This window comes from Musa acuminata, chromosome BXJ3-6 (genome assembly GCF_036884655.1).
Source record: "Musa acuminata AAA Group cultivar baxijiao chromosome BXJ3-6, Cavendish_Baxijiao_AAA, whole genome shotgun sequence".
Taxonomy (NCBI): domain Eukaryota; kingdom Viridiplantae; phylum Streptophyta; class Magnoliopsida; order Zingiberales; family Musaceae; genus Musa; species Musa acuminata.
In genome coordinates this window covers 15,542,929-15,561,622 of record NC_088354.1, presented here as the reverse complement: position 1 = coordinate 15,561,622, position 18,694 = coordinate 15,542,929, and the positions used below count along the sequence as shown (strand labels likewise).

At 37.2% G+C, this 18,694-nt stretch overlaps 1 protein-coding gene across 3 annotated transcripts; it reads right to left on the bottom strand.

Annotated features, from left to right (window-relative positions):
• Positions 1-269: 269 nt before the first annotated feature.
• LOC103988559 (protein CYSTEINE-RICH TRANSMEMBRANE MODULE 9) lies at positions 270-16,933 on the bottom strand. 3 transcript variants are annotated; one of them, XM_009407124.3, is made up of 3 exons: positions 16,750-16,933; positions 668-809; positions 270-570 (listed from the first exon to the last, which is right to left on the bottom strand). In XM_009407124.3, the coding sequence occupies exons 1-3, from the start codon at positions 16,913-16,915 to the stop codon at positions 525-527; spliced, it is 354 nt and encodes a 117-aa protein (XP_009405399.3). In that variant the 5' UTR covers positions 16,916-16,933; the 3' UTR covers positions 270-524. The 3 variants fall into 3 exon arrangements, with proteins under 3 accessions (XP_009405399.3, XP_009405398.2, XP_065011132.1); XM_009407123.3 differs by lacking the exon at positions 16,750-16,933 and adding an exon at positions 887-1,040; XM_065155060.1 differs by lacking the exons at positions 270-570; positions 668-809 and adding exons at positions 16,169-16,438; positions 16,528-16,654.
• Positions 16,934-18,694: the final 1,761 nt, after the last annotated feature.

The window sequence follows — 18,694 nt, the reverse complement described above, 5'->3', positions numbered from 1 at the left end:
CAATGCCAAAACACTTGCATGTGTCCGTGACAAAGAAAACGCATGGCTGTCAAAGGTTATGTGAGCTTTGCATCTTCCTTCTCATTTGCTCATACAGAGCGAGCTTACAGGAAGATAAAAGGTCGGATCCAAGTTTATTTGATCCTGGCATGGTCCCCAGGTGGATCCGAATCCGAATCCGAATCCGTACCCGATACCATCAAGATGCTGGCTGACGCCCGGAACTAGTTCGACGAAATGCCTGAAAGAAGACGCTCTCGAGAGATCAATAATCAAAAGTGACCAGCAATTTCTATTCATCCAATGCAATTTTTTTTTTGGAATTATGTTGGATAATGTGAGGCCAACAACATATTACGTATCTATTCTATTCGTTGATCAAAGGACTGGACAAATCCCACAACCAATAAATCGAATAAACAATGTCACACGGTAACATTCCAAGACATAATACTACTGCTACTCCACACAGAGCTGGCAATAACAATATCTGCATCCATCTAAATCTCCTCCGTCTCCTTTCCTCAGAAGCACATGTCCAGAACGCAGCAGCAACACAAAGCCGCGCAGCTGCAACACCCAAAAGAGCAGAAACCAAACTAACTACGAAGAACAACAGCAGAAGAATAAGTTACTATGAACTCAAGGAAAGAGCGTCTCTTCTCACCATCCCCTCCAGAAGCCATCGCCACGGCTCTTGGTCTCGATGGGAACTTGCTGTGGATTCACAGCACCGTCCCTGCTCGGATAGCCCGCCGGCGGATAGGCCTGCCCTGTGGGAGGGTGGGAGCTGGGCGGTGGGGGGTACGCTGCATGTTTATTGTAGGCATAAGGCTCGACAAATCGATCCACCGTGATCTATGCACGGAAAGAGGAGAACACATACCTTGAGGAGGAGCCTGCTGCTGCTGCTGGGGGTAGTAACTCATCTTGAAGGCAATGTTAGGATGAGAGTGACGACGACGGGACAGGAATTGTAAGCACTTATAATGACAGCGGGCGGCTCTTCCTCACGTTAAAAGGCCAGCATGTCCCTGTCGTGACGCGTGGATACAGCAAACGGGGCGTGCACGCAAGCGTCGACCATTGACGTCGAAGCAGGTGTCGAAGAACCGCGGAGTCTCCGTGTTCGACCTGCTCTGGAGCCTGCGTTGCGCATCACTCAACTGCTCCATTATCAACAAATGGCATCAGCAGCGGAAGGCATGTCGTGCATGTTGACATCCTCGTGTGTCAGCAGCTGTTGTGGCTGCTTGTCATGTTCTTCTGAAGCATCGTGGCGGACAAACACGGTGGAAGAACCTTCACATGTTCTTTCTCCAAAAGGAATCGTGGAGAAAGAAAACTGCAGTGTATGATGGCCAAGCGAAACCAAGAACCAGAGCTCACTCATTCTCTTCTTCAAAAATAGCTTTCCCCTGTTGCATACATGGTCGATGCAACGATTCACTGATAAGTGGGTAGAAGAAGAATCCTGATTCGTTTCTTCAGAGTTGACTTGTGGATTTGGGTCCCGATTTCAAATCCAGCATACGAAGCTTACAATTCATTTGAAGGTCATCTTCTAATGTGCATCTTCCAAAAGATGGGAGGGAGACAAATGAATTAGGAGGGTGCAGGCATACCAGAGGAAGAGGAAGAGGAGGAGGACTCATCTTAATTTTATATATATATATATATATATATATATATATATATATATATATATATATATATATATATATATATATATATATATATATATAATTTGAAGCTTTGCAAGTTTGTAAATCTGAAACTAGAGATTAAGGTGTTTACCTCCAACTCAAGTTCCGGAAGCCAAATCTCTCTTCCTTGCTTTCGTTCCACCAATCCTGTGGATGATATTATTATTATAATATGATCAACTGGAGTGATAGTCTTCATTTTAATTTAAACTTAATCTTCAAATTATGTATGTAGGTATGTATGTATGTAAGATTCTTGAAATAAGACACCTATTTATCATAATACTTGAAATATCTTTAACAAGACATTTGGAGTGAGTAGTAAGTACCGGGTTATAAAATTTATAGTATCAATCAATTATTGTAATTTTTAATAATTTTGTGGTATTCTTTATATCTCCACCAAAATATTGTAAGTTTATTTAAAAGCATAAGCAAATTTCGACACAAATCATAAAGAATAGGAATAAATATTTGAATGTTATTTATAGTTTAAAAAAAAGATTTTGCATAGATATATGCCTAAAAATAAGAATAACCAAATATGAAGATTTTTTATGTTAGGTATAATATTTTTTAAAATACTATAAATTTATGAAGAAATTGGATTTATTCACCCTATGCATCGATCTAAATCCCATCAAAATTGATAAAAAAAAAGCTGCTTCTATGTCTCTTTAGAGATATTTTAAAATATAAGGTTAAAGGACCCGATTTAAAAATATGAAAATGATAGATAGGATCACCTCTTGCGACAAGTAAAATAAATTAAATTCATGAAATTTGCCCATTTATATTACTGATGGTAAGTGAATGACGTCGTTTTAATTTGGTTTATAAATAAAGAAAGGAGATATCTGTACCTCATGAAAGCCTCAGTAAATCTCCAGTAGAGTCACCTTCTACTAGAGAACCAACCTCATGCACCATCGGCACTATCATTGGTCCGTCGTCCTCAGTGTAGCCGAAGACGAGGAAAGTGATTTCTATGAACACTTCATGACCGAGAAATTAATAATTTAAAATATAATAAAATTATTTTTGTGTTCTTTTTATAGGTGATAACATATGACTTTTTTCATCGATAAAATTAATAAGAAGATAAATGAAGTTAAATGTTTCACTTTGATAAGTGTAAGAATCTCAATGTTACTTTTTAAAATATACACTTTTTAAAGTATAAAATTCATAAAGGTAAGGATCTCAATACTACTTTTTAAATTATAGAAACAAGAATATTAATCATAATTAATTATAAAAAATAATATTAATTATCCACATGATCCACAAAGTTGAACTTTTTTTTTCTTTTAGTATTAGGAGAGTTTTGGCTGTCTCTACTGCTATAAATTTGACCCAATTATAAAACTTCAAATACTGTACTCATCCATTAAAGTATTCTCATCGTGTTAATATGAATAAAGTATTCTCATCATGTTAATATGAAAATGATTGCAAAAATAAAATAAATGAAGAAGAAAGGAGAGATATTGTAATTAAACATTATGGTTGTGTCAACAATTTGTGCGGGCCAAGTTGGAAGTATGTTTCTCAACTTTCTAATTTAAAATAGATTATTTAGAATGTAGATAATTTAGGTAATTGATATGAGCATAATGACACATGAAAGACTATTGATACCATATGGTTAATATCTCAGTATCATATTATCAATATCTTAACACCATGTGATCGATATCTTTGCACCGCATGATTGATATCTCAACATCACGTAATCGACACCTCATTGTTACGTGATCGGTACTTTAACATCATATGATTAGTTAGCCAATATCTCAGCATCACATGGTTGACATCTCGCTATCACATGACCGATACCCTTTCTCTGTGTGGCTAACATGACTTCACTCTCCGACGAATGCTATGACCTCATTCACAACCGTGTCATATTCTTCGGATTCAATGTAATATGATGACACCCAACATCGAAAGAGATGTGTAATGCTCCCCAGTTTTAAACCATGACTATGAGTATAATTTTTCTAAATCTCACTATAAAAATACCCCTCCTGTACATTCTCCGAATAGACTCATTTTTAGTTCATTCAACTCTTATGGACTCGATATTCAATCGACACCATTAACTCAAAAACTAACTTAAATTTCGAATAGGTTTTATCACCCTCGACACAGTTTTGCAAGGTTCAATGCGGTTTCGAACTTGATAGTCTCAAAATCTTTTTGGCTTGATATCACCCTACATTAAGACGAATGTGGAGTAAGACTTTGTTGTCTTCGAGTCGATATCTTACTCAGATGATCAAATTTTGTTTTAACAGATTGACGCTAGAAAGAGGGCCTCTCCCAACGGGTCTTAGAAAAACATTAGAGGATCCAACTATCTTCGGTCCCACTTTCAAATCTATTGGAAACCTCACCTTCCTAGTTTCTAAACCCATTGCCTCCTGTTGATTGTTCCACGATGCAACAGCCGACCATCATCGTTGACTCCATAACCTAGCCCAATAAATTCGAGCTGTGGCAAGGGTTGTTCAAACTTTCATTTCTTTCCTCCCCCAACTTACCTAGTTGGTAGAGCAAAGATTTACACTTTTGACCACACCCCCTATTCCTCTGTCAGCATATCAACATTGTAACTGAGTCATGCCCCCTTTCGATAGAAACTTCTCGGGAAGTATAGTCGTAGCATAAGAAACTAAAACGAAAAGGAGTTAGACATTCACTCTATAGAACTTCCTTTAGAAATCCACAAATCTTTTAGATAGATTAATGTCCAGAACACACATGGAAAGAGATCAAGCATGACAAACAAAAAGTCAAAACCTTCCCACATTTAAGAAAAGTCAATTCCATTAGGATTCCACCTTCTCTTCATACATATGATTGGGAATTTATCCCCATCCAAATGACCCTCTATCATACTATTGATGCTATAATGTGTTAGACTTTTTCGATCATTCTCCGAGGGAAATATTTCTTCAAGTGGGCAGTCAAACCAAGAATAACTTGGATGGAGGATATTTTCATCATATAAGAAATATTTCTTCAAAATCAATATCTTTCTTCTGACGGAATCATTTCACAACTAGTCATGCTTTGTATCTTTGTTGTGAGCTATTATTTTCAATCTTCAATTTGTAAACTCATTTATTTTTTATAGCTTTCTTCCCTTTATGCAACTTTACTAAGTCCAATCCAAGATCCGAACTAACATTTGAGGACACTGAGTAATATTCAAGACATAATTTACATCCACAAAACCTGTACAATTTATAATCATACATCATATCACTTAATAATCCACATTTACGAAAACCCAAGCTAACTTAATAAAAAAATATTAATCACACTTATAAATTCACCCGTGTGAGTATCAATACAATCATAAAACTGATCATTTACCACAAGTTCATATGATTATAAACTAAACTTAACATTCCAAAATTCTAAATGAGAAAGGTCTTTAAAAATTTTTACATGATATATCAATTCAAATCTATTGACAATATTTCATTTTATATAAAATGCACTTATACAACAACAGCATAACAACTCATAAAGAATTGCTCACAATCCAAATAGTTTTTCACTACCTCAGCTTAGTTCTAACATTTCAGTGAGTGACAAGCTAACACGAAAAATTTATATAACAATGGAGTGAGCTACAAAGCTCAACAAGTAATAAACATATCAATGACAAGGGAAGATAGTTTTAAACAAACTTAGTATCAAAATGCAAGATAGAGATATAAGAGTTTATAGATATCATCTTATTAGATATAAAATCATAAATATCATTTCATTAAAACATATTTGGTTTATAACAAATGGAGTAAATAGTAATTAGAGTATATCAATGACGTAAGAGGCATTTTGGGGTATATCAATAGCGTGTAAAATATTTCAGAGTATATCAATGGCCTATGAAATATTTTGGAGTATATCAATGACATATAAAATGTTTTGGAGCATATCAACGACATATGAAACATTTCAAAGCATATCAATGGCGTATGAAATGTTTCGAAGTATACTAATGGCGTATGAAACATTTCAAAACATATTAATGACATATAAAATAATTCAAAGCATATCAATAGGCATAGTCACCTGCTCTCTCCTCTTCTTTCTTCCTTTTCTTCTTTCCCAATAGCAACTGCCACAACCGCAGCTATAGTCATGGCCACTTCTTCTTTCCTTCTCTTCTTCATTCCTCTTCTTCTTTCCCAGCTGTAGCTGCCACAGCCCCCTTCTTTCCCTTCTCTTCTTCCGCTCCTTCTCTTCTTCCTTTCTTGTCTTCTTTCCCAACCATAGCTGCAACAACTGCAACCACAGCTGCAGCCCCTTCTTCTTTCCCTTCTCTTCCCTTCTTCTTTCCCTTCTCTTCTTCCTTCCTCATCTTCTTTCCCAACCGCAGCTACCACAGCCCCCGTCTTTCCCTTCTCTTCTTCCTTCCTCTTCTTCTTTCTCTTTTTCTCCTCTTCTTTCCTTCTCCTCCCTAACGCACCACACCTCCTTCCTCTCTTCTTCTTCCCTCTCTTCTCCCTCTTCTTCTCTTCTTCTCCTCTTCTTCTTCTCTCCTAACCTTAGCCTTCTTCCTCACTTCTTCTTCCCTCTCTTCTCCCTCTTCTTTTCTTCTCTTCTTCTTCTTCTTCTTCTTCTTCTTCTTCTCTTCTCCTCCTTGATGCACAGCACCTCGTCTCATCTATTTCCTCTTGTGGGAAACAAAGGCGTCGTAGCCCCCTTCCTCTTTTCTTCTTCTTCCCTCTCTTCTGCTCTTCTTCTCTTCTTCTCCTCTTCTTCCCTTCTCCTCCCTAACACCCCACACCTTTGTTTTCTCATGTAGGAAACATAGGTGCGCACGAGGAAGTAGGAAATAGAGGTGCATGAGGTAATAGAGAGACGGTGGGATAAAAAAAATATCACTATTTTTTATTTTTTTTTATAACTTAACAATTTAATCACTAAAATTTTTATATTTATATATAGGTCCTCTGATTTATAAATAGGTCATTATAAATAAATTTTAGAAGTGAAAGATATTATAACATCGTTAGTAAGCATAACATACTCATGTGGAAGATATCTTATAGATGATTGTCGCTCTCTTGTGGATCTTCTCAATGGAATCTCAACTGGTGGTGGAGGTGTTTACTCAAATTATTTTATTAATTCAACATCATCAACTATAGGAGCATCATCACTGATATTCTCACCATAATCTTCTTATTCATCTCCCCCATGATCATCATAAATTACAGGTGAAGAGATTAGACCCAAACTCCAAGAAATATAAACAGAGGTTTTTGGCTTCTCAACATTGTCACCATCATCAAATAATTAGTCTTTAAAAAATATAATATCCTTGCTTCTAAGAATCTTCTTATTCACTAGATCATATAATCAATCTGTACCCAAACTCTTTATGATCATACCTCAAGAAAATACATGATTTTGCCTTATTATTAAGCTTAGATCTCTCATCTTTGGGAATATAAACAATTACTTTGCACCTAAAGACTCTCAAGTGATCATAAGATATATCTTTTCCTTTCATTACTCTTTCTAGAACATCACTTTCAGAAGAACTGATGGAGAAATATTTATCATGTTGTTAGAACCCTTTTTCTAAGCTTCTGAATAATGTTTATTAAGTATGTTTAGTCCAGTTGTTTATTGAGTCGGTTTGGTTCAGTTAAAATCAAGTAGAGGTTTATTTAATATTTATTTATTATTAGAGTTCAAGTCTTGATGGACTCTGGGTGGAACTCTATAAATAGGGATGTAACTGCTTCTTTTCAGTTATCTATGAGAAATATTATTCTGTCTTGATCCCCTCGAAGCGATCAAGGAGGGCCGATCCCCTCGAAGCGATCAAGGAGGCCGATCCCCTCGAAGTGATCATCCCCTTTCTCTTCTTCTTTTTACAATATGACTTTAGGGTCTTATCATTTGGTATCACAACATCCTCATTTCTTCCTTTTCTTCTACGATAAGACCTTAGGGTCTTATCATTTGGTATTAGAGCGACGATAAGACTTTAGGGTCTTATCAATTGGTATCAGAGAGACGATAAGACCTTTAGGGTCTTATCATTTGGTATCAGAGCGACGATAAGACCTTTAGGGTCTTATCATTTGGTATCAGAGCGACGATAAAACCTTTAGGGTCTTACCATTTGGTATCAGAGCAGCGATCCTTAGCGTTCTCACTGCAACGAAGCTATAAAAAAAAAAGAAACGAAAGAAAGAAAGAAAGAAAGAAAGAGAGAAGAAGAAGCAGCAACCATAGCCACGCAGCCCTGCTTCCCCTGCTTACGGCCAGCCCACCCGCCGCCCGTCGCTGCTCTCCGACTAGCAACCGACTCTGCCCCACTTCCGGCCAGAGTCCACCGCCGCCTCCCACCCGAGCCACCACCGCTACCAGGAGACGACACTGCCAGCGTCCCACTCCGCCGTAGCCCTGCTCCTCTTCTCTACCGTTGTTGTAGGGCAACTCCTTCTCCACCGCCGCCGCTGCTTCCCGGCCGATCGATCACCGCCGCCCGCCTCCCAACCGCAACCCTAGTCGTGCCCCCCCCTTGGGTCGCAGCAGCAGCCGCCACTTGTCGTAGCCCCTCGTTGTAACAGTTGCACAAATAGAGTTCCTCTATTGCCGCAGCCCCTCATTGATCATAGCCGCGCCACCTCCAGCACTCCTCTTCCCCTCCACCATCGTCGCCGCCCAACCGACCCATCACCACTGCGGGCCACCATGCGACGACCGCCGCTCGCCTCCCAACCACCGCTCCACCTTGCTCTGCATCCTTTGTAACCGAAACAGAGCATAGGCAGCTCACCTTGCTACCATTGTTTCCAGCCGCACCGCAGTCGCGGGTCCCCTTGTTGCTGCGAACGCCGGTTGCCATCACCGTAGCTGCTACTGCCCAGCTAGTGCCAACGCTGCTCGTTGCCCAACCGTGATCCTCACAGCCTCTCCCTTGCTCTGGTAATAGAAACAGGGTAAATCATAGATTTCCTTTGTTCCCGCAGAGCCACCGTCGATTCCTATTCTCCACTACAACCTCAACCCCGGCCACTTCAACGTTGCCTCTCCCTTGCTCTGCCTCTGCTGCTGCAGCCGCCAGATGCCATCATCACAGTCTCAACCTCCCTATTTAACGATCATTGCTGTGAGTCACAACAGTTGCAGTCGTCGCCTTCCAGCCCCCAACGCTCTCATCTCACGCAGCGACTGAAACACAGGGCAACGACTCTTCCTCCGTCGTAGCCACCGCATCGACGAGCCCTTGCCGACGCTACCCCCAACCGCACCATCATCGCTACCTCTCAGCCCTCAGCAGCAGCGATCCCTCCACGCAGCAACTGCAACAAGCATCGTTGCCTCTCACCAGTGCCTCCTTCCACAGTGTGACAGAGACAGAGCAACGCTGCCTTCCATCCGTGTCGTCGCAATCATCGCTGCGGCGAGCCCTTGGCGTGCTGCCCCAACCGCGCCACCATTGTTGCCTCCCAGCCCTCAGCAGTAGCGATCCCTCCACGCAGCGACCACAGCAAGCATCGTTGCCTCCCACGCAGCGAACGCAGCTACATCCCCACATCCTCGCAGTAATCCTTCATTCCAATAGTGCTACCACCAATTGCATCACAACAACAGCACCGAGTAGGGCAGTGATTTATGCCCTAGTCTTGACACCAGAAACAGGAGTTGAGATTACAGATTTGCAGTCTTACAAAATGGCCACCGATAACTCAATAAAAGCACAAATAGAAGCATTGGAAATCAGAATTGAGAACCGACTACAAGAAACACTTAATGATTTCAAAAAAAGCCTACTGGAGAGCCTTAACAAATTTCAACAAGATGGGAGATCAAGTTCTACGTTGCACAGATCTGGAAATACTAGAAAAGGGATTGTGACACAATCTGCTCATATATGAAGGTGGATGGACAGCTCGCCAAAATTTATCAGACTTCTACAGTGTTGGAATATCAGAGTAGGTTTGAAAGATTATCAAATCAAGCTAGAGATTGGTCGGAACGATAACTTCTATATACATTTATTGAAGGGCTTATTCCAGAGATCCGGTGTGAAGTTAAGGCTCGTCAACCCTGCACTATGATAGCTGCGATCTCATTCGCACATCTACATGAGAAAAAAATCAATAGGGAAAATCATGGAAATAGAAGTGACAACCACCAGATAATCAATAAGCCACCCACCATATCTATTCCCAACCAAAGCCTTGACACCTGAGGACTAACCCAAGAAAAACTCAAGAAAAATTCAGCAAAGGGTTTATACTATAGTGAAAAGTGGAGTATAGAGCACCAATATAAACAAGGGCAACATATGATGATTGAGCCAATTGGAGAGGAACCGAAAGCAGAAGAGTTGGACTCTGATCATGAAGGTACAAATTCTAATGAAGACGTTGAACCTACCGTACATACAATACATATATTAGCTGACTACTCTAACTCGCAAACTATGGAAGTTACCGGAACTCTAGAGCATCAGCCTATTATAGTTTTGATTGATACTGGTAGCACTAACAATTTTATGGACAATGAGACTGTTGATTGATTGGCCCACCACATTGAAGACTATGACATATTCGAAGTAAAAATCGTTGATGGACGGATTTTCACTTGTGATAGCAAAGGTTCAAAGATAAAATTGATTATACAGGGCTAGAAGTTTCATGCAATGATTACTACACTGAAAGATCGACCTGTTGCATACACTATCAAAAAGTGGAGACCATACTTACTTGATCAACGGGTTGTGATACGTTGCAGATAGTCTATGGCTAAAGTGCTGAAAGAGAAGCTCCCCGAGATTGATGCTGCTCAGTCTTGAGGACAAAGCTGATTTGAAGAGGGAGGAACTGTTAGGACCCTTTTTCTAAGCTTCTAAATAATTTTATTGAGTCTGTTTAGTCTAATTGTTTATTGAGTCAATTTGGTTCAATTAGAGTCAAGTAGAGGTTTATTTAATATTTATTTATTATTAGAGTTCAAGTCCTGATGGACTTTGGGTGGAACTCTATAAATAGGGATGTAACTACTTCTTTTCAGTTATCTATGAAAAATATTATTCTATCTTTTGATAAACCCTAGGAGGCCGATCCCCTCGAAGCGATCAAGGAGGCCGATCTCCTTGAAGTGATCATCCCCTTTCTCTTCTTCTTTTTACGATAAGACTTTAGGGTCTTATCATATGTCAACTATAGTTCTCATAGCCTCCCTCTAAAATGACTTAGGTAACTTGGCATAAGAAAGCATACACCAAATCCTTTCTTCAATTATTTTGTTCATCCTTTCTGTCACACTATTTTGCTGATGAGTTTTAGAAACTATTTTCTTAAGCCTGATATCATGGAACCTATAATAATTCTCAAAAGAACCCCTATACTCACCACCATTATCTATTTGAACACACTTTAACTTTCTACCGGTTTCTCTTTCAACGCTAACATGAAATTATTTGAAAACATTAAGTACATGGTCTTTAAATTTTAAAGCAAAAGCTCAAACCTTTCTAGAATAATCATCAATAAAAATAATAAAATAAAAAGTACCTCCAAGAGTTCTTGTTTGGATAGTACATACATCAGTGTGAATCAAATCAATAACATTTGATCTTTTAGATAATGGATATATATAGAAAGAAACTCTATATGTTTTTTCAACTAAGCAATGATCACAAGATTTAAAAGATGTACATTACAACTCTGGTAAGAATTACTTTCTAGCAAGAGTTTGAAGTCTTTTCTAGTTGATATGACCAAGTCTCTTATATCAAAGATCTATACTTTTACCCTTTTGAATTGCATTAATCTCTCCTTTATATAGTTTAGCTTCTATAACATAGAAAGAGTTTAATTTATTTCCTCTCGGCATAATTAGAGAACTTTTAGTGAGTTTCTATTTGCTTTCACCAAAATAGTATATAAATCTCTCATCATCAAGTATGCCTATAGATATTAAGTTAAGACGAATATTTATAATATGTCTAACATATATGAGTATCAATTTACTCTAAGTACTGGTCTTCAAGCAAATATCTCCGATACCCACAATCTCATATATATCATTGTTTCCCATTCTGACATTGTCAAAATCACCAGTAGCATAAGATATGAAAAAATCACTATGAGAAGTAACATGAAATGAAGTACTAGAGTCAATTACCTCGTTACTGTCCTAAGCTACAAGGCTGACACATTCGTCATCACAAACAATAACAATATCACCTTCAACAGTAACTATATTGGTCTCTTTTTCATTTTTCTTCCTTTCATTCTGTTCTTGCCTCCAAAATCTACTCTTTATTTATATGACCTAGCCTATTGCAGTGGAAACATTTGATATCTTTTCTAGACTTAGATCTCCCTTTATAACCATATGAATTTCTACTGTGACTTCTTCCACATCTATATTGTTTTTTAATGATAAGTGCACCATAAGAAGATTCTCCTTTTTCTTTCATTCTGACATCTTCATTTAGCAAATTAACTTTAGCCATGTTTATGGTTAGAGTTCCATTTGTTAGTTTGACAAGTCCCACATCGAGAAAATCAAGCTTGTTATCTCCTATTACAATTATAAATAAGGGCCTAGGCTTTGAAGCCAGATGCATCATAAGAAAATCTAATTGTTTACTTTAGGTTTTTCTTGTTTAGTAGTTTCAGGTATTTTATGGCTTAGGAACATTTTCCTAAGGCATTTGTAATTATCCCTTTTATAGTAGTGTTTTGCTCCTCCTTCGTCCGTGGATGTAGGTCAATTGATCGAACCACATAAATCTAGTGTTCTTGTCTCTTTTATTTTTCTGCTTTATTGTCTTTATTGTGTTGCCAAATTACCCTTTGATAAATTTCTTAGGGCCAGCTCTAATAAACTAGTATCAAAGCCTGGTTTCAGGATCTTTTGGTAATGATGACAATAACAAAGATCGTTGTCGAGAAATTCGATAGAAATGTCAACTTCGGCATGTGGCAGCTCAAGATGAAGGCCATTCTGATTCAAGACGGAGTTGATTTAGCACTACAAGGAGCTGAAAACATTCCAGATGATATGTCAAAGGAAGACCTTGTGGGTATGGATAAAAAGGCCCGATCAAGCATTATTCTAAATCTCTCTAACGAGGTTTTACGGGAGGTAGCTACGGAGACTACGACTAAGAGCATGGGGGACAAGCTTAAAGCCTTGTATATAAAGAGGACAGTGGAGAATCATCTCTACTTGAAGCAGAGTTTGTATATGCTTCGGATGACTGAAGGTACATCTATACTCTCACATTTTGATAAATTTGATTCCTTAGTTATGGATTTGGAGAATATAAATATGAAAATTGATGATGAGGATAAGGCCCTGTTACTTTTGTGTTCTCTTCCCCAATCCTTTAAGTATTTCCGTAATACTATGATTTATGAAAAAAAATAATTTCGTATCAAGAAATTAAATCTGCACTAAAATCTAAGGAGCAGATAGACAGGGATATCACTAAGGAAAGTAGAGAGATTCAGGCTGAGGGTCTGGTTGTCAAGAGTAGAACGGATAAAAGGGAATTTGACAATAGTAGATCTAAATTTAGATCTAAATCAAGACATAGAAATTTAGAGTGTAGATATTATCATAAAATGGGGCACATTAAGGTTGATTGTTTTAAATTGAAAAATAAATTAAAGCAAAAGAAAAAAATTATTGAGAAAACTACTGAGTCCGCTGAAGCTAGTGTAGTAGCTAATGAGAATATTTGAATTATTTTCTTTGCTACTGATGACAGAATGGGGAGTTGAAAAATTATTTCTGGCCTAGAAAAATTACATCGAGAAAGTCTTGGAGAGGTTTGGCATGAAAAACGCTAAGCTAGTGAGTACTTCTCTTGCAAGCTATTTTCGGCTATCTATTGCTCAGTCACCATAGTTAGTTGAAGAGGAAGAATATATGGTGCAAGTTCCATATTCCAGTGCTAACGGTAGTATTATGTATGCAATGGTTTGTACTTATCCAGATATTTCACAAGCAATCAGTGTGGTTAGCAGATATATGTCTCGCCCAGGTAAAACACATTGCCAGGTTGTGAAGTGGATTCCCAAATACTTGCAAGGGACTTCAGATGCTTATTTGGATTTTTAGAAAAATCGTAACACTTTGGTTGGTTTCGCCAACTCTGATTATGCTACGGATCTTGATAAACGACGATCTTTAACAGGCTATGTTTTTTGCATTGGCAGTTGTGCAATTAGTTGGAAAGCTTCTTTATAACCTGTCGTGTCTTTATCTACTACAGAAGTAGAATATATGACAGTGATAGAGGCGATCAAAGAAATTTTATGGTTAAGAGGTTTGTTCGACGAATTATGTCTGTATCAAGGTGTTACTATAATTTACTGTGATAGTCAAAGTGCTATTCATTTCACTAAAGACCAGATGTATCATGAGAGGACGAAACACATCGATGTGAAGTTTCATTTTATTCCGGATACCATTGCTAAGGGAAAGGTCCTTGCTCAAAAAATTCATACAAAGGACAATCCAATTGATATGCTTACGAAGACTCTTCCGGTTTACAAGTTCAAGCAGTGCTTGGACTTGGTTGGTGTTCATTGTTGGTGATTGCCCGTTAGAGCTTTTGTAAAAAAGGTGGAGTAAGTTTTGTTAATTGTCAATGTTGGGACATGCCAAGGTAGAGATTTGTTAGTTTGGTAAGTCTCACATAGTCCCACATCGGGAAAATCAAGCTTGTTATCTCCTATTACAACTATAAATAAGGGCTTGGGCTTTGAAGTCGGATACACCACAAGAAAACCTAATTGTTTGCTTTAGGCTTTTCTTATTTATTAGTTTTAGGTATTTTATTGCCTAGGAACATTTTCCTAAGGCATTTATAATTATCCCTTTTATAGTAGTGTTTTGCTCCTCCTTCGTCTATGGATATAGGTCAATTGATCGAACCATATAAATATGGTATTCTTATCTCTTTTATTTTTCTATTTTATTATCTTTATTTGGTTGTCAAATTACTCTTTGGTAAATTTCTTGGGGCCAACTCTAACACCTTCTCATGTTCAATTACAAATTATCATCATATATGTTTCCCAACTTTCCAATAAAGAGTTGAGAAGTAATAATCCTTGCATTTTATAATTTATATTCATTTTCATAGCAACCAACTTATTTGCAAGACTCTAGAATAGGCTTATGTGCTCAATAATATTATCATCATCTTTATACTTTAAATAGACAAGCCTTCTAAGAAGAGAAATTCTATTTCAAATTATCTTTTTCACAAAAAGATTTTCTAACATTTGTCAAACAATATCAACTTTGGTTTTATCATAAATATGCTCATACAAATTTATATTCATTCATCTTCTAATATAAGCAATAGTTTTTCTATGTTAAACCTCCTATTCCTCATCTTCTATAGTAGAATATTTTTCTTTACCTTTGATGGGCTTATACAAATCTTTGCAATCGAACAAATCTTTCATCATATGCCTCTAAGTAGAATAATTTGATGAGTTCAATTTAATCATACCGTCTAACTCTTCCATTTTAATCACAAAAAAAAAACTAGCACAAAAAAACCTGATGCTTTGATACTACTTATTGGGACAAACTGTTATAGTGGAATAATTTTTTTCTCTCTTTGTGTATCAAAATAAGTTTCTCATCAAAACATCAACTTGTTACCAAAAGAAAATATTAACCAGAGCAGTATAAATAATAGAACAATGAATTAATCACATAGTAATACACCGAATTTTTACGTGAAAAACTCAATATAGAAAAAATCATGGAACCATAGTCCATTTCAAACTTCTACTATCACTAATAATAATAATATATTTACAATAAGTCTTCTCCAGAATAACTAGAGGATCACAATAACATCAAGAACATATATCTTGGCGCACTAAATCATCATTACCATAAATGGATTTGAAAATTTTATGTCTCACCAAGTGAGTATAGCAGAAATACTTTTCAGAAAGGATAAACTATAGATTTGTACTGTTAAAATTATAGAATTTATTACAAGAATTCTTCACATAAAATTTAAGTCAAAAACGATAAAATTTAATCATTTAATCATCTAATAAAAACCTCAAAACATTCGCTTTCTCTCATTGTTCTTTTTCTTACATTCGTCACAGCTTCTCCACTTTCTTTTTTTTTCAATAAATCAGATTTGGATTCAATGACTAAATAAATCAATCCAAATCTGACCCCAACAAGTGAAACTATCTGGCAAATGATTCCGATATGGTTTATTGTTCACAGGTGGATCCAAATCCCAATCCGTCCCCAATGCCATCTCGACGCTGGCTTAGTGCCATCGAAGCTGAGCCTGCCACTCGTTGGAAGGAGACGCGTGGGGTTTGTCCGCTTCAGACGCCGGAAACTCGTTCGACGAAATGCCTGCCAGAATATTCTCTCTCTCAAATCCAGCAAACACTTAAAGGGGGAGTTCAATAATCCACTACAATTTCTTGGAATGATGATGATGTTGACCCCACTCGAGGATACTGTGAGGCCAACAACATGTTACATCTTATTCGTTAGTCAAAGGACAGGACTAATCCCACAACCAATAAATCAAATAAACAATGTCTCATGCAACATATAATTGGCAATAACAGCAATTCCATCATCATACAATAATAATATAGATCTCCGTCTACTTTCCTCAGCAGCACATGTCCAGACAGCAGCAGCAACACCAGCCCGCGAAGCTGCAACACCCAAAAGAGCACGACTCAAATCAGCTGAAACCAAACAACACAAGTTACTGTGAGCTCGAGGAAAGAGCTTCTCTTCTCACCATCCTCTCCAGAAGCTACCGCCACGGCTCTTGGTCTCGACGGGAGCTTGTTGTGAATTCACAGCACCGTCCCTGCTCGGATAGCCCGCCGGCGGAAGTGCGTCATTAGTCGGCGGATGGACCTGCTCTGTAGGGGGGTATGCCGCGTGTTCATTGTAGGCATAAGGCTGAAATCAATCCAACCATAATCTATCTATGCAACGGAAAGAGGAGAATACATACCTTGAGGAGGAGCCTGCTGCTGCTGGGGGTAGTAACTCATCTCGAAGGCAATGTTAGGATGAGGGGAAGACGACGGGAGTCGTGAGCACTTTATAGTGATAGGGGAAGACGACGGGGGGGATTCCCTATCACGTTCGAAGGCAAGCATATCGCCGTCGGGACGCATCGATACAGCAAACGATTTGGTACAGATAAGAGTCGAACTTTTTGATGAATTTATTCTATACTGATACATACGATTTAGCGACAATATCTTCGAAAGATACAATGATCCTTTTGTTGTTGTGATAGTAGCACTCGAATTGCAAGAGTAGTAAACTTTAAATCCCTTTGTACTCTCTATTTGATCTATATCAAATAAACACATATATAAAATGTATTTTTTTCATAAATTGAATAAATGGAATAAGATTTATTTATACATGTCGAAGAGAAAAGACATGTTGAGATCATATCTATTTGCTTAAAAGAATTATGTGTATGCAAGTTAATTCAAAATGATTTTAGCTTATATTGAGAATTGATTCATAGTAGTTATCTAAGTAGTTATCATGTTGTAGGTAGTTATCCTGTTTTGGGTAGTTATAGGCATGTGTTAAGAAGTGGCCTATGATCTAAAAGTTATAAGGTAGTTCCTATACCTAACTCAATCATGGGTGACATATGTAGTTACCACTAGGTTTTATAAATATGATCACAGTTCATGAATCAAAATAGAGTGTATGCACTTGGGAATATATTCTTGTCTTACATCTTATTTAAATACTACAATGGTTTTCTTGATCGAAATGATTCTTTTTAATTGTATCATAGCATTATTTTTATCGTTTCCTTGCTCCTCCATCCTCAACATTTGTGGTATCAGAGCTAAGTTTCAATTTGAACTGAGCATTATGGCTCTCAATGGCAATTCTCTCAACCCCTTATTCTCATCTTCTCGAGCAAATACTATAAATTTTAGAGTATCAAGATGAAGACTCTATTCAAGTCTTAAGATCTTTGGGACTTAATAGAGAATGAATATGTAGATCCAAATGAAGAAATCAAGTTGAGGGAGAATAGAAAGGACTCAAAGGCATTGTTCTTCATTCAATAAATTGTACATGAGACAATCTTCTCAAGAATTATAGCAGCGACAACCTCAAAGCAAGCTTAGTTGATACTTCAAAATAATTTCAAGGCTTATCAAGGGTAATTACGGTAAAACTTTAAACCCTTCGTAGTGAGTTTGAAATTTTATTGATGAAAAGTAATGAATTGGTGCAAGATTTTCTTTCTCGAGTGATTAAAAATGTTAGTCAAATGAAATCTTATAGTGAATATCTACCTGATCATATAATTATTGTAAAAGTTTTGAAAAGTTTAACTTCGAAATTTGATCATGTTGTTGCTGTAATTGAGGAGTCAAAATATTTATCTATATTTTCATTTGATAAATTAATGGGTTCCTTGCAAGCACATGAAGCAAGGTTAAATAGGTCACTTGAAAAATATGAAGAAAAAATATTTTAGATTAAGGGGGAGTCTTCTACTTCAAAAGAAGATAAAAAATCAACAGGAAGAGAACGTGGCAGAGGAGGATTTCGTGGTAGAGAAAATGAAAGAGGAAGAGGAAGAGGACACTTTGATGGGCATGATGAACAAAGGCAATCAAATTATGATAAAAAAGATTACAAGAGTGGAATTCAATGTAACTATTATAAAAAGTTTAGTCACATGAAGCCAGATTGCTGAAAAAGAGAAAAGCAAGTAAGCTATGTGGAGGAAAATGAAGAAAACAATAAGTTGTTTATGACTCATTCACAAATTAATGATATATCAAATGATATTTGGTTTATGGATAGTGGATATTCTAATCATATGTCAGGCATAAGATCAATGTTTAAAGATATTGATGAAACTCATAAGTTGAAAGTTAAACTTAGAGATAACAAGTAAATCCAAG